A 13,929-nucleotide genomic window follows, 5' to 3' on the forward strand; every position below is an offset into this window, starting at 1 on the left:
TCCAGCCCCCACCAGTTAACCTTAACCAGAAAACAGTCACATCCCTAATTCCTGCTAAGTTAGTAGTAATGACCTAATGCCATACCATGGCTGTAATCTGTTAACATCCCTAATGATAAGAGATACATGCATATTAGTAGAAGTGCCGAATGGCATAATAGAGACCATTGCTTCTGTTTGTGTTGCATTTGGATAGTGAAGTCTGTACTATAAATCATTTTGCCAGAATAATGGCAATAAATACTGTTCAGGAGGCTCCCCCCCCATTCCTTTCTGACAATTTTATTTTATTTTTGAGAAAGGTTTAAAAATGAATTCAGATACTTACACTTTTTTGTTTCATTAGGGCTTCAGAAATGGGAATGCCAAATAAAAAAATTATTGTAAAACAAAATACTCCTGAAACAAGGTCAGTGAAAATTACACGCTTGTAATTTACATTAAACTGTTCTTAACCATTTTATAATGCTAGGCCTGTTGACTGATTTGCTTGATTGCCATCAACTACTCATCTATGTATTGCTCCTAGGTAATGAAGAATGCAGAGGGCTAAACTAGTACATGAAAAGTTATTAACTTGTGTATAGTTAATAAATAGTACTGCTTCAGTTTCCCAAGATTAATATCCTCAAACATGATCCTTCCTGTCTGTGTGTGTTTCACTCACTTCCCAAGTTTCTCAAGTGTTAAGTGTAGTTTAAGCAAATGGCTTGATGCTGTTTTTAAAACAGTATAATGATGACCCCTCCTCTTCTCCAGACATGATCCTTCATGTAACAATCTGTAGAAATTTGTCCACTTGGGTGTCATTTAAAGAGATCCTCAAACTTCAGTAGCATTCTTTTCTCTACATCGGAAAAAGAGATTCATGCCTTGCACCTCACACCTGGCCACTATCTTACACTCTCTAATAATAAACTGTTAGTGGTGCTGCCTTTCTGATGAGGCCAGTCTACGCTAGACCATATCGGCTATTACAGATCATATGCCTTGAATGTTTGTAAAATAGTGTGCATACATCAGTACACAAAACATTTCACATGTATGCCCTCTACTGGCATGATTTCATCATTTCTGACCAAATCTTATAAATAGCTCTGCTCTCTTAATTTCAAACAGTGCCTGTCAGTGTTAGTATGATCAGAAACCTGAAGCACTGCAGCCACACTGTTTCATTTTAGCTTCAAAGTAAAATCCCATGATGACAATTTAAGAGCCCTTGGGCCTGTCATTCCCAAACAAAAATAATTATACAACAAATTTCATTAAAAAAATTATAAAAATGATAAAAGCGAGATCTGTCTCCCAAGTACCAATATATGAAGTTGGTGATGCTATTTATTGTGAACCTCAGGCCAGAGTCTGTTGAGCAGCAGGTTCCAGGGCAAATTATGGTCTCTGTGTAATCCTGCCTTCATTGCATGGATGTTAATCTATAGGCAGAACCGAATAATCAAAATAAATACTGTGGGGGGTTAGCAATTTAAAATTCTGTTTAATCTGTTAACAAGTTAAACGTTATGTTTAATCTCTTAAATGGGGGCGTGTTGGCGCGGTTAACTGGACCACTGGATAACATAAGCTTACTGGTTAACCATTCACATCCCTAGTAGGGGCAGGTCACCATAATAGTAAAAGGTGAAAATGTTTATTACTTCTGTAAACCTGTTCCAAGTTTCTTACTGCAAGCCTTGGGATAAGTACCACAACTCTGGAGCCATAGCAAAAGTTGGAGGAAGTGCTGTGTGTTGATCCATTGTACCAGGGTAATAAAGTGTACGCACAGCCAACTGTTGCAGTAACAATTGGCACGAGAATTGCATACCTGCTATGTCTCTAAATTGAATATAGGTTGCACCTCTATAAACTGGAACTCTCTGGTCTGGCAACATCCGTGGTCCAACAGGGCCATGGATGTTCCAGGATCAGAGTGTCCCAGCATGCTGCAGTGGGTGGTGGGGCCTGGCGCAATGTATGGGGGGACGGGAGAGAGGGGCCCGGTGCTCGGTTCAGCTGAGTTGCTGGGTTTGGGGGAGAGGGCTGGGACTGCTGGTATGTGACCCAGCTGGGCTGGGAGGAGATCCGGGGAAGGGAGCAGGAAGCCTCTTGCACAACCCAGCTGAACTGCTGGGGAAGCTGGGAAGCCTGGTGGAGTGGCAGGGCAGGGGATGGGGCTGGCAGCAGGGGGGCCCGGAAATAACCTCCCCTGGTCCAGCAAATCCCTCATCTGGGACGAGGGAGGTCCAGCCTGTAGTTCAGTCCTTTCATACAGACACTTGCAAAATAGATTCCTTCTTTCTGTCTCTAAGGCTCTTTCAATGCTTTTCTTGAGGTTTTAATGATTGCAACGAATATCTGAATGCTCTCCTCATTAACAATAATATAATCAAACACTGTGCTTACTTTTTTGGGATACTTGGGCTATAGAAGGAATATAAAAATCAAACTAATACAGATTTTGTTTTTAACAGAGTACTTCAGCCAAATCAAGGACAAAATACTCCATTCCATAGGCTTTTTTGCAGGCAAGGGTAAGAATATAATATGCACTTTAATGCACAACTTAAAGGTTACAAGCAAATGCAATGATTGAGTCAAATAATTTCCAAGTAAGATCTATATGCAACAGTGCAAATACTGTTCAAATGCAAAATGGCTAACTTACAATTCATTATGAGACAAGTCTTAAATTTCCTAGCTTTTTAAAAATCTTATACTACAAGGGAAAAAATGCAGTGGTCTCTTACCCTGTTGTGTACCATTTTTCATTTACATTGTTTTCTGACATCTGCATTTGCTACATTCATTCCCTTGTTTTGCTTTCACTCCATGAAAATGAAATATCATTATACAGGACACATATGTCCTAAATAATGCAACATGTGCATTCGATCCATCTCTCGAATAGAGTAGTAAGGAAAAAAGTGTGCATGGAGAGAGTCTCCTTTTAATATATATGCATAACTTCTGCTAATGTTAATAGCAGTTTCAGTGCACATTCTTGAGGGGACTCTAGTGTGTCACATACAGATGTTTTTCATACCAAGAACAGTTTAGTAGTGTTTTTTATTGGATACAATCTTTGGTTTTTGATGCAAGTGACTTATTAATTCTTTTATATTTAATTAGAACCCCTAAGACCTCAATGAAGGGGGTTGAGCAAAATAGAAAGAAGTCCTCAGAAAGCAGAATGCCTAACAAGGCAATTTCAGGTGTGTAGAAAATGGGTTCTTGAATCTTTTTTTATAATGAAGATATGAGTGAGTTACTAGTATCAAGAAAATTGAAATGGGATCTTGTTTTCCTTTTCTTGCTGCAGTAGCTTTGCTATAATACACTAAATTAACTATCTTCCTATATATGTTTATAAACATAAAAATATGGGTAACTTAATAGTTCATTTTCCAAATACATTCTGTAAAAGGCTTGTACAGTTTAAGATTAGTGCTTAAATTCCTTCTCTGACCAAATGCCCAATAGCCAAAAAGACCCAATTTTAGTAGCATATGTAAAAAAACACCAGTCATAATTTCTTCAGGGGTAAAATAGCTTGACCTAGATTCTAACCAGGACACTTATTCTTTTATGTCATTCCTATTTTTTTAAGCTATGTAAGACTTGTCCTCAAGAAAGAAAAACTCAGAGGACATGACATGGATCAGAAGATTTACCTGCAGTAATATTACATGACTTCATTGCTTTAAAATATCTTGTTAGGATTCTATGCTGTATACTAGCCAATTAGCACGTCATAAGATGGGATTTTCAGGTCTCTCCTCCACATTGGTCTTCTCTCCTGAGCCTCTGGTCTCTCTTCCCCTTCCTACTGCCTTCCCCTCTCTCTCTCAGCTCTCCTTCGCCTTCTGCCTCTCTCTCCGTCTCTTTCTTTCTCTTCTCCCCCTCCTGCCTCTCCCTCCCGTCCGTCTCTCCCCTTCCCCTTTCCCTTCCCCTCCCACTGTGGTGCTCTGCTGAGTGCTGCCTGCTCAGCTGGGCCACCGTGAGGGAGGGGGGCGGGGCGGTGACATACATGGCCAGGGGGCGGGGCCACGTATGTCACCGCCCTGCCCCTCCTCCCCCGCGGCGGCCCGGCAGAGGGGCGCAGCACTCAGCCAAGCGCCACAGCGGGAGGGAAAGGTGGGGGCGGTGACGTACACGGCCCTGCCCCCTGGCTGTGTACATCACGTCAGTGCCCCGCCCACCTTTCCCTCCTGCTGTGGCGCTCAGCTGAATGCTGTGCGCTCAGCTGGGCCGCTGCAGGGGACCCCAAACGGCCGCTTGCCGTTGCTTGCTACCCCACCGCGGCCCAGCTGAGCGGCGCAGCACTCAGCTGAGCCACCACGGAGGGATGGGAAAGGGGCAGGGCGCTGACGTACACGGCCAGGGGGCGGGGTCGTGTATGTCAGTGTTATAGACTGACAGATATTGGGCTACTATATATATATATATATATATATGAATGATGCTGTATATTAGATATTAATAAGGAAGATTTATGACCCTTTTTCCTCTGATACACGCAATGCTGTACATCCCAATTTTAGATGAGGGGCAGACCAAGGTCCACATATGGGCTGTGTCCAGACTCAGGGGTTTTTTCGAAAAAAGTAGCCTTTTTTCGAAAAAACCTCACCTGCGTCTAGACTGCAGCTGCGTTCTTTCGAAATTAAATCGAAAGAACGCGGCTTTTCTTTCGATGGCGGTAAACCTCAATTTACGAGGAAGAACGCCTTCTTTCGAAAGTTCCTCTTTCGAAAGAAGGCGTTCTTGAATGTAAATAGGGCTTCTTCGAAAGAGAGCATCCAGACTCACTGGATGCTTTCTTTCGAAAAAGCAAGCCGCTTTTTCGAAAGTTCAACGTGCAGTCTAGACGCTCTCTTTCGAAAGAGGCTCTTTCGAAAGAGGCTCTTTCGAAAGAGGCTTGCAGTCTAGACATAGCCATGGAGTCTAGTAGTTGACTTAAAAAAAAATTAAGAAGGGGTTTGGACAGACTGCCCAGTTATTCATAGGTGTGGTTTTATCCATTCCATGCCTTAAAACATTAGTTGAAGTAAACATTTTCTGATACTTTTTCCACTTTAAAAGTGAGGCTACGTCTACACTGCACTGTTTTGCACAAGAAATATGCAAATGAGGCAAAGCGTGGAATATCGCTGTTCCTCATTTGCATAATTATTTAGTGGTCCCTTTTTTTCCAGGAAGAACGACTCTTGCGCAAGAGGGGGGTTTTGCACAAAAAGGAGCTGTGTAGATGGCTCCTTTTTGCGCAAGAGCCTCTTGTGCAAAAAGCGGGCGCTCATTAATTATGCAAATGAGGCTTGACGGTTCCACACTTTGCTTCATTTGCATATTTCTTGCGCAAAACAGAGCAGTGCAGACGTAGCCTGAATGTAAACAGTTCAAATGAGTTGGAACAAAATCTTTGGTCTTTGTCATCTCCTACGGAAATATGATTTAGGAACTCAATTCATTCTAAAAGTGATGCATTTGTAAGATTCCTATTAAAATGAGGAAGATCTGGGAACCTATTTAGAAAGAGCAACCATAATTTTTTGGGATGCAACAAGTGAGCCATAGTACTTTGTATGATTTTCCTTTCCAGCCTTGCTTATTGCGTATGGGGGCAAATTCAAGTTTATACTCCCCACCCAGTACAGATACAAAGTGCCTTTTCCTGCTGTCTGATGTGGTCCTGCCATGAGGGTTAGAAGTAATGGAGGGTATTGGCAAGCCTACATAGAGCATTCACGCTGCTTACTTCAACTTGTCACTAATATGCACGCAGTCATGTGGGCAAACTTCATTTTCCATAATAGCTCGAAATTTCAAGAGAATTGTTGATAGACGTAGATAAAATGAGTAAACTAAATGTACCTAAAGAAAACTCTGTAAATACTAAAATTGACCTCTGGATGCCCGACAATTGGAGTTGTTCCGTGCCGCTTCCCCAAGTCTGCTGCTGCTGCTGCTGAAACTGACCAGCGGCTCAGCAACTCTGCCTCGGGCTTCCTGTAGTCAGCCGCTGGTCAGTTTCAGCAGCGGCTGAATCTGGATGCCAGTTCCGACTTACATACAGATTCAACTTAAGAACAAACCTACAGTCCCTATCTTGTACGTAACCCGGGGACTGCCTGTACTACCTATTTAGCTAAGAAGAGCTGACAAAAACACAAGCAAAGGTAGGCAGGAATTGTTTAGACGTGTAATGTCACTCAGTTAAAATTACAGAAGCTTTGTTCTGAGGCATTAATGTATTCTGGCCTCCTTGACTTAGCTAAGCTTGGATATCATGACATTTTGATACTCAGCGATGAAAATCATCCCACTTTTGACAATGGCTCCAAATTTAGTCTCTCCTGCCTTTATGGCCCTTTGGTGAATTGCTGTAAAATTACTGAATGTCTCATAAAAGCCATTTTGAACTTCTGACATTTGTTCCTAATTGTCTATACTGAGGTGTGGTTTTAGTAATGTAGCATAACTATCTCCTTATTTCAGCTAACGTGTTAGTTCATTACGTGTGTTTCCATGTTATTTATAGTGCCAGCATTTCTGTGTTCTTCCAAATACAAATAATAAATCAAGCAATATCCATCTGTACTTAATTAAGAACAGTGCATTGTGAAGTAACTATTTGGAAGAAGGCCTAACAAATGTAAAAGAAGTAATCTGAATAATTGTGCAGTATTAAAAAAATCTTAAACTAATACGTGTAAATGAAACTTTCCTTATGTACATGCTCCAACTAAATAGAAAAGTGAAAAGATGTACCAGATTGCTAACAGAATAATTATTCACTTATAAAAAAAACACTACTAGGATTTGGAAAATAACCAACTCTTTTGAAAAGATTAGCTGTAAGCAATTTAATGTGGGTGAGGCAACAAATTGTTTCAGGGAGAAGTCATGCCTACATAAACTTAAAACCTTTGATTTTAAATTAGCTTATATTGCAAGCTAAAGAAATCCCTGTTCATTCTTCTATTTAATATGAATGTGCTCTGTATATTGAAGGCTCAGCACTGGCCTAAGCTAGGCCAGGACCAGACAAAATATAGCCCCGGGGCTGACTCAGGCTAGCCGGCCCAGTGCCCCACCCCCGCACATTGCTCAGAAAAGCCAGCTGCAGGTCCCATTTTTCTGTGAACAGTGGTTTCTGGCCAATAGATCTGCCTGTTTGAAGTACCCCATCCTCTCTCTTCTCGGGCTTGCAGCTGCTCACAGAAGCAAAGGGCTCTGCAGCTGGCTGCTCTGAGCTGACTGCCAGGGCATGGAAGTCAGGGATCTTGCTGGGCTGCTGGACAGGAGTTGCCCAGGTAAGCGTTTTTAGACCGCAGCCTGTCTCTGGCACCCCAGCCCTTCCCTACCTCTAACCCTCTGCCCCCTCCCACTTCTGCTCCCTTAATCCACAAAACCCAAATTCTCTGCCTCCTCTGCTGCAGCCATACCCCCTCCCAGCCCAGTATCCCAATCTCCTGCCCAAGGTCACAACCCAAATCCCTACCCACCCTCCAACATCCCAGTCCACAAGAAAGCGCATAGTGGCCTCTTTCACTCAAACTTCCTCCCAGATCCCAACCTCCATCTCAGACCTCACATCTCCTCCATTAATATCATGCAAGAGTGCAACTCTTGACCACTTACCAAATTTTTGGAATGGCCCCCTATTGCTCACCCTGGTCTAGGCAGGGCATAGGCATATTTCTTCCTATATCTCTGCTTGTGCATCTCTGTACTGACTTACAACACACTTGCTGTTTCAGTCTTTGACCTCTGTTTAGCACAGACTGCAAATGATGCGGTGGCTTTGTTGGGTGTAGGATGTGACAGTTAGACTTAATCTTACTTCTGACCCAATTGGAACTTGAATGCATGTCACTAGAAGTGAAATGCTTATGCACTAGCCTATCTACTCTTTCCTTTTTTCTGACTTTGTCATTTGAAATTCCATCCCCAAAGCTTGGTCTTCCATTCTTAAATGCAACCATTGATTAAACATCATCTCCCCTATAATAATTTTTCATTCAGGACCACTAATTGAACACTGCTGTTTTATTGTCTTCATTTTGTTTTTAATATTGAGCTTTGGAACAAAGGTGAATTTCAAATTAAGTGCCATGTCTTCTGGTAGTGAGTTTAACTCCTCTAAGGGGATTTATGTCTCTGCTTCTGTCTTAATTAAGAGAAAAGTGTGGGTTTTTTAAACTGGAATATCTAAACGTACTGGGTATGTTTTGAAATCTAGAGTTGCACTTCTGCTAAACATAACTGGTACACTTGACAGAAGAGGAACAATAAATAGCTTTCTATTTTTCTATCAACTACCTAGGTTAGGGTTGCCAGGTGTCCGGTATTCACCTGGACAGTCTGGTATTTTCGCCTCCTGTCTGGTAAAAAAAAAAAAAAAAAAAAAAAAAATTCAGAAAATACTGGACACCTAAGATGTCCGGTATTTTCTGATTTTTTTTCTTTTCCCCTCTGGCCAGGAGGTGAAAATGCCGGGCACCTGGCAACCCTACAAGCACTCAGCGCCTGGCCTCTTCTCCCCCCACCTCCACACCCACAGCCCCCCGATCCCAGGCTTACCTGGTTCCACAAAGCTGTGGGCACAAAATGGCTGCTGGCAAAAAGACCAAGGGGAAGCAATGACTCCCCTGGGTCTTAGTGCTCAACTGCTCCCCTGTTCCTATTCCTGCACTCATTCTTAAAGGGGACATGCTGTTTTATTTTAATTTTTTTTTCTCAGCAACTTTGGCATCCCCCTCTTTTTTTCCTTCAACAGAATTTTTTCCTGGTGTGGTTTTTTTTGGGGGGTGGGGTGGGGAGGGGCTGGTGTTCAGTATTTTTGTTTCGACCATCTGGCAACCCTAATCTAGATTGGGACTATAGACTAAAACCCAAAGCCTTAAGGAAATGTATAGAAATACTAGAAAAGGAGAAACTTTTTATAGTATTGTTTATTTTTTGCAGTTTTCTAGCATCACAGACATCCTTCTCCTGTTTGGAAATATTGGTGAGAGCAGAGTTTGCTGCCTCACCCCTTAAAATAAACTGGATGACATTTCAGGAAGAACAGGGCCATCTTCATGAAGCGTCTTTTTCCATCCCATCCCTCATCTCTATTGGAGCTGCTTTACTGGGGTGACCACTTATCTGCAGCTGCCTTGGTGAAAAGGGTGAAGTAGAGGGGAGAGTTGATTTGTGGAAACTAAAATAGAGCTATCAGGAGAATAATGAGCCCCACTCCATGTAATGGAATGAAGGGGTGCTGTTGAGGGGCATTTCCTTTTACATGCAGAGAATTTCCTCAGTACATGGATATTTGGGGGTGGGGGTGATGGGGCATCAGCCCTACACTGGCCCTTTAAGGGTTAAAACCTGGCCTGGGGAGAGGGCTGGAGCTATGGAGCCAGCAGCTGTGATTAGTATGAGCTCATTTGGGCCCAGCTGAGGGCTATATAAATAAAGGCTCCTGGCAGGGTGGAAACAGACACACTCTTGTTCTGGCTGGGGAGCAGGAGGGACCTGATTGTCAGGGGAAGCCGAAGGCTTCCAGAGACAAGGCCTGAGAATACTAGGGCTGTAGTTAGAGCAGGGCTGGGAGAGGCAGGCAGAGTTGGCACAGCTCCAGCCAGGCAAGCTCCCAGGCTTCAGGCCTGAAGTTAGACCTGAGCATACTAAGGCTGCAGAGAAGCAGTGAGGATAGGCAAAGGCAGCAGGTCCATACCCCCTTGTCCGTGATGAGAGTCCATTTCAGACTGCAGTTTGCCCCTGAGATAAGGAACTAGATGAAGACTGAGAGTGGGTCACTGAGGCAAGGAGGGCATAGAGGGTTTGGGGTTCTAAGAGGGGGAGAACCCCAGAGTGCAGAGACATGGGGAGACACCAGCCAGAATAGGGTGCTCCAGCTTCAAGAAGCTAATTCCCAGAGTGAGCAGCAGAAGGCGCCCGGGTGGTGAGTCACACCCTGTTACAGTGGGGAAGATCAGGCACATAATTTACTGAAATACTATAATTAAAATTTAAAATGCTAATATAGTTAGGCTGTGTATTTATGCCTTGCTTTGTTCTTGCTCAGTCTTTCTTTCTTGGGTGGTTCTTAAGATTCTTCTACCTTGAGGTTGGGCGGTGGTGAGGAGGAAGGAGTTTGTTTTATATTTGACTTATAGCAATGTAATGTATTGAAATGCTGGTAGATAATATTCATTGTATAATAATTAAGAGTTAGGCAGTTAATAGTAATTAAAAGATCCATAGTAGCTTAAAATGTTTAGCCAGTTTTATTTAATCAAGTGTAATACTACAATATAGAAAATGTTAAGTGTTCTAATCTTTTAAAAATGTATATATTGCAGTTATAGGTGTTTTGGAGTAGCAGGAAAGGGAGGGGAGCTTTTACTAAGAAAGAAAATGCTATAATGTATAGTTATTGATAAGCCTTTTTACAACTCAAATAACCTGTTTTTATTCATACATTTTAAGTATTTTAGATATTAAGTTATGAAAATATTGATTTAAAAATACATATATTAAAAGCATATTTGAACAAGTTTGTGTATTTCTCCCTACATTTTTCAGTTTTTTATTGGACAAGTTTTCTGTAAAAAGAACAGTAAAGTTAATCACAGAATGTTAATTTTATTTCTGCTTTACTTTTAGGAGTATATGCAGGAAGAACCCAAAGAAAGAAGCCAAATGTTGCGACAATTTAAGACGACAGCACTCGCTTGGATAACAATAATGGCTATTTAAATGAAATTGTCTTTTCGGCATTGGTTCAGATCTTGCATCTCCTATATGTATGCTTTGAATTGACAAATGTACACATTTAACATTTTTTTCATACTTTAAGGACATACCATAGGTTTTTATGGAATGATGTTAAAATAATGGAGAGGGCTTACAAATAAGTTCAATTTTTACGCTCACATGAAAACAAATTGCATGTGAAAAACTTGTTAGGTATTCACATTACTGCATACATAACAAGCATGTTCAAAATGCTCTGCTGTAGAGAAGACTAATATAGTGCAACATTGTCTATTTGTGTATCTTACCATCTTTCTGACTTATTGTATATATCATGCACTTTTTGTACTATAGGAAATGTATATTTAAAATTGCAGTTCATACACATTAGTTTGAATAATAGATTTCCTTTGTGTACATATTTTAGCCATTTGCCCTGAAATTAGAGCAATTACACATAGAAAAGATAACTTATTAAACTGTAACAGTACTATGCTTTTTTCCTCCGTTTGAGAGCAGCATTGCAGAGTGTATCATTATATATGAATGTGCTAACCTCTCAATTTAAATACTAATGACTGATATTGTTAGGCTCAGTTTTGTTGACTCTGCAGACAATTAATTGCTGGCATAAATGTGCAATTTTATTTACATTAGTGAAGTTGTACTTGTTCACATAGATGGTGAATTTAGGCCTCTATGATGAAACATTCCAAGCAATTTTCCCTCCCTACTGTTTACTGCATTTTCTAAATCCAAAGTACATTTTTGATGAAGATGAATTAAGATGTATCAATTCTGTGAAGATGTAGCAATTTCCAGAAGGAAAGATTTTGTTTGCCACTTCAGACAAATTGTCCTCGGCAATCCTATAGATGACTGTTTCACACCATTATGTTTCTTACTGTTTGGACATTTCTCGACCTACTTTGTTGTCTAAACAAGTAACTTGGAACAGTTTTGCCCCCCCGCCCCCCAAATTCTTTTCTGTCATCAGTAACAGACTCAAGCACTGAAGCCATGCTTCCAAGTTCTGTGTCCCTAAAACTTTGCAAAACTTACTCTCCAAAACATGCTCCTGTTTGCCTCTGTTTTTTATGGTTGTTTCAGCCATTAAGAACATGATTCTTTAAGGAGAGGCTGCTTAGTACTTTTAATCTTGATAATGAGCTTCCTGAATCTTTCCTTGGTTTTCAAATAGAAAAAATCTTGGGCCTGTGTATACCCATCCTTTGAGATGGATATTATTCAGTCAGTAGCATACTTCTGTATCCCCACAGCTTAAAGAGTGGTAGAGGGGGACTTTTTAAACAAAAATAAACGCTACGTATTTAATGAAAAAATGTCAAATTGTGCTGTTTCACTAGTATACATTTGCTGTAACTCCTAACTTCAGTACCTTAATCCAGGTTGGCATTAGTGTAACAGCAGACTTTATTTAATATCATTAAATAACTCAATGTAAAATAGAAATTCAGAATAATTATGTAGAAATAAAAATGCCTTAATACAAAAATGCACATAGAATTAATAAAAATGTTTGAGGATGGCTTAAACCTGTAAGTTATGGTTTCCATCTACAAATCCATACTTTATCCTGTACATTTTGTTGCATTATTATAAGCAAATTTACTTATTGTGCAGTATTTTAAACTGTCAGATGTAATTGGAAATGAGGCAATGCTATTATTTAGAGGATTAACAGATTGCTCAGCAGTTGTGTTCCGGAGCCTTATTTGAAGGCTTGGGAACAGATCTTCAGATGGTGTCAATTTACACCTGCTAAAGACTAGCATCTATAAAGGCTATTGTTTTTTAGTTTCCTATCCATAATACAAAGATTTCTTGTGATACTATAAACTTCCTTGATTCCTAGTAATTTCAGAACTTTAATTTGGTTCTTAATTTTTGCATTACACTACTGTTATCAGTTTTTTGAGGAAAACATTTCAAGAGTAACTAAGAACGACATGTGAAATGCATATTTTTATTGAGAATTACAATTTTGCAGTAGCAAAACTTTATAGACTGTGGCTTGTAGTTCTTAGTGCTAAAATTGATTGTAGATGTTTTCTGTACTGTGTTATTAGTTGGCATTTTGAGACAATATGTAAAAGTAGTATGTCTAATTTAAAAAATTAATGTTCAACTTTTCAGGCTTCTTAACTAAACTTTTTTTACTTTAAGAATGTACTGAAGCATCATATCAATTTTTAAAAACTTTTATAAGGCTGCCTTCTTGATGAGTGCCAGGATTTGTTTTTGTAATTTGATATGTTTTGTATTTATTTATATATATTTAATTTCAATTCACTTTTTATTTTTATGGAATGTAATGTTGTTGTCATAAAGTATATTTATTTTTTGTACTTTTCAGTTTTGCCATCCTGCTCCATTCACTAAATATACTGCAAAATAAACTTTTTATCTTTATTTCATTTTTCTGGATTAAATTAATGCTTGAAATCAATTCACGAGAAGCAGATTTAAAATAATACAGGGCCATGGGTTCCAAAATTATTTTGAAATCAAATAATTTAAAATTAAGCAGCAGCAACATTATAGTTTTATCAACTTGATAAAACACTGCTTGCACACAGTGCTGCATTCCTTTTGCACTTCAGAAAGGATTCTGGGTGTTTAAAGAATGCAGGATCAGACCCTTAAATTGCTGCTTGTTCTGAATGATTAATTACAAAATGTTCATATTGCATCATTCTCTATCAATATATATTTTATAGTTGTTTAGAAGCCAGAGACAAGACTTGTCTAGTTGTGTGGTATTTAGTGGGAGCTTACGGGTGAGAACCTCATCTGATGTAAATTGGTTTAGCTCCTCTGATACAAGTGAAGCTGTACTGATATACACCAACTGAGAATATGGCTGTGTAAATTCAATTGCAGATGAATGCAAAAACACTCCTTTATAATTAAAATGGGAATTAATGGGCAATTACTCTGTGCTCATCAAATATGAATGACATTCCCATAGACAGCATTAGATAGTCACTGCAAGTTAGTTACACATTTTATAGACCGTGTGTGCTTGGGATATAGTTGTCTTTTTATCTGATGTTCTGTTACTTGTATCATTTGAGTTTTCATCATCCTGAATTTACCATGATAATACAGCAGAGATTGACATGACATAAATTACTGGGTCCAATATAAACTTGCTTCCAT

At 39.8% G+C, this 13,929-nt stretch overlaps 1 protein-coding gene across 9 annotated transcripts in view; it reads left to right on the forward strand.

Annotated features, from left to right (window-relative positions):
• The window catches only part of CCP110 (centriolar coiled-coil protein 110), a 39,230-nt gene extending 26,051 nt beyond the window's left edge, over window positions 1-13,179 (forward strand). For 6 of the 9 annotated variants that reach the window (XM_075899388.1, XM_075899389.1, XM_075899391.1 and 3 more), the window contains exons 12-15: window positions 347-409; window positions 2,472-2,531; window positions 3,130-3,212; window positions 10,657-13,179. In XM_075899388.1, the coding sequence (XP_075755503.1) occupies window positions 347-409; window positions 2,472-2,531; window positions 3,130-3,212; window positions 10,657-10,709 (259 nt within the window). In that variant the 3' untranslated portion in view covers window positions 10,710-13,179. Of the gene's footprint in view, window positions 1-346; window positions 410-2,471; window positions 2,532-3,129; window positions 3,213-3,607; window positions 3,677-10,656 lie in introns of all 9 variants that reach the window. The other 3 variants (XM_075899392.1, XM_075899393.1, XR_012896143.1) reach the window with 2 other exon arrangements.
• The last annotated feature ends 750 nt before the right edge of the window (window positions 13,180-13,929 follow it).

The sequence above is a fragment of the Pelodiscus sinensis genome, chromosome 16, assembly GCF_049634645.1.
Source record: "Pelodiscus sinensis isolate JC-2024 chromosome 16, ASM4963464v1, whole genome shotgun sequence".
NCBI classification, from domain to species: Eukaryota; Metazoa; Chordata; order Testudines; family Trionychidae; genus Pelodiscus; species Pelodiscus sinensis.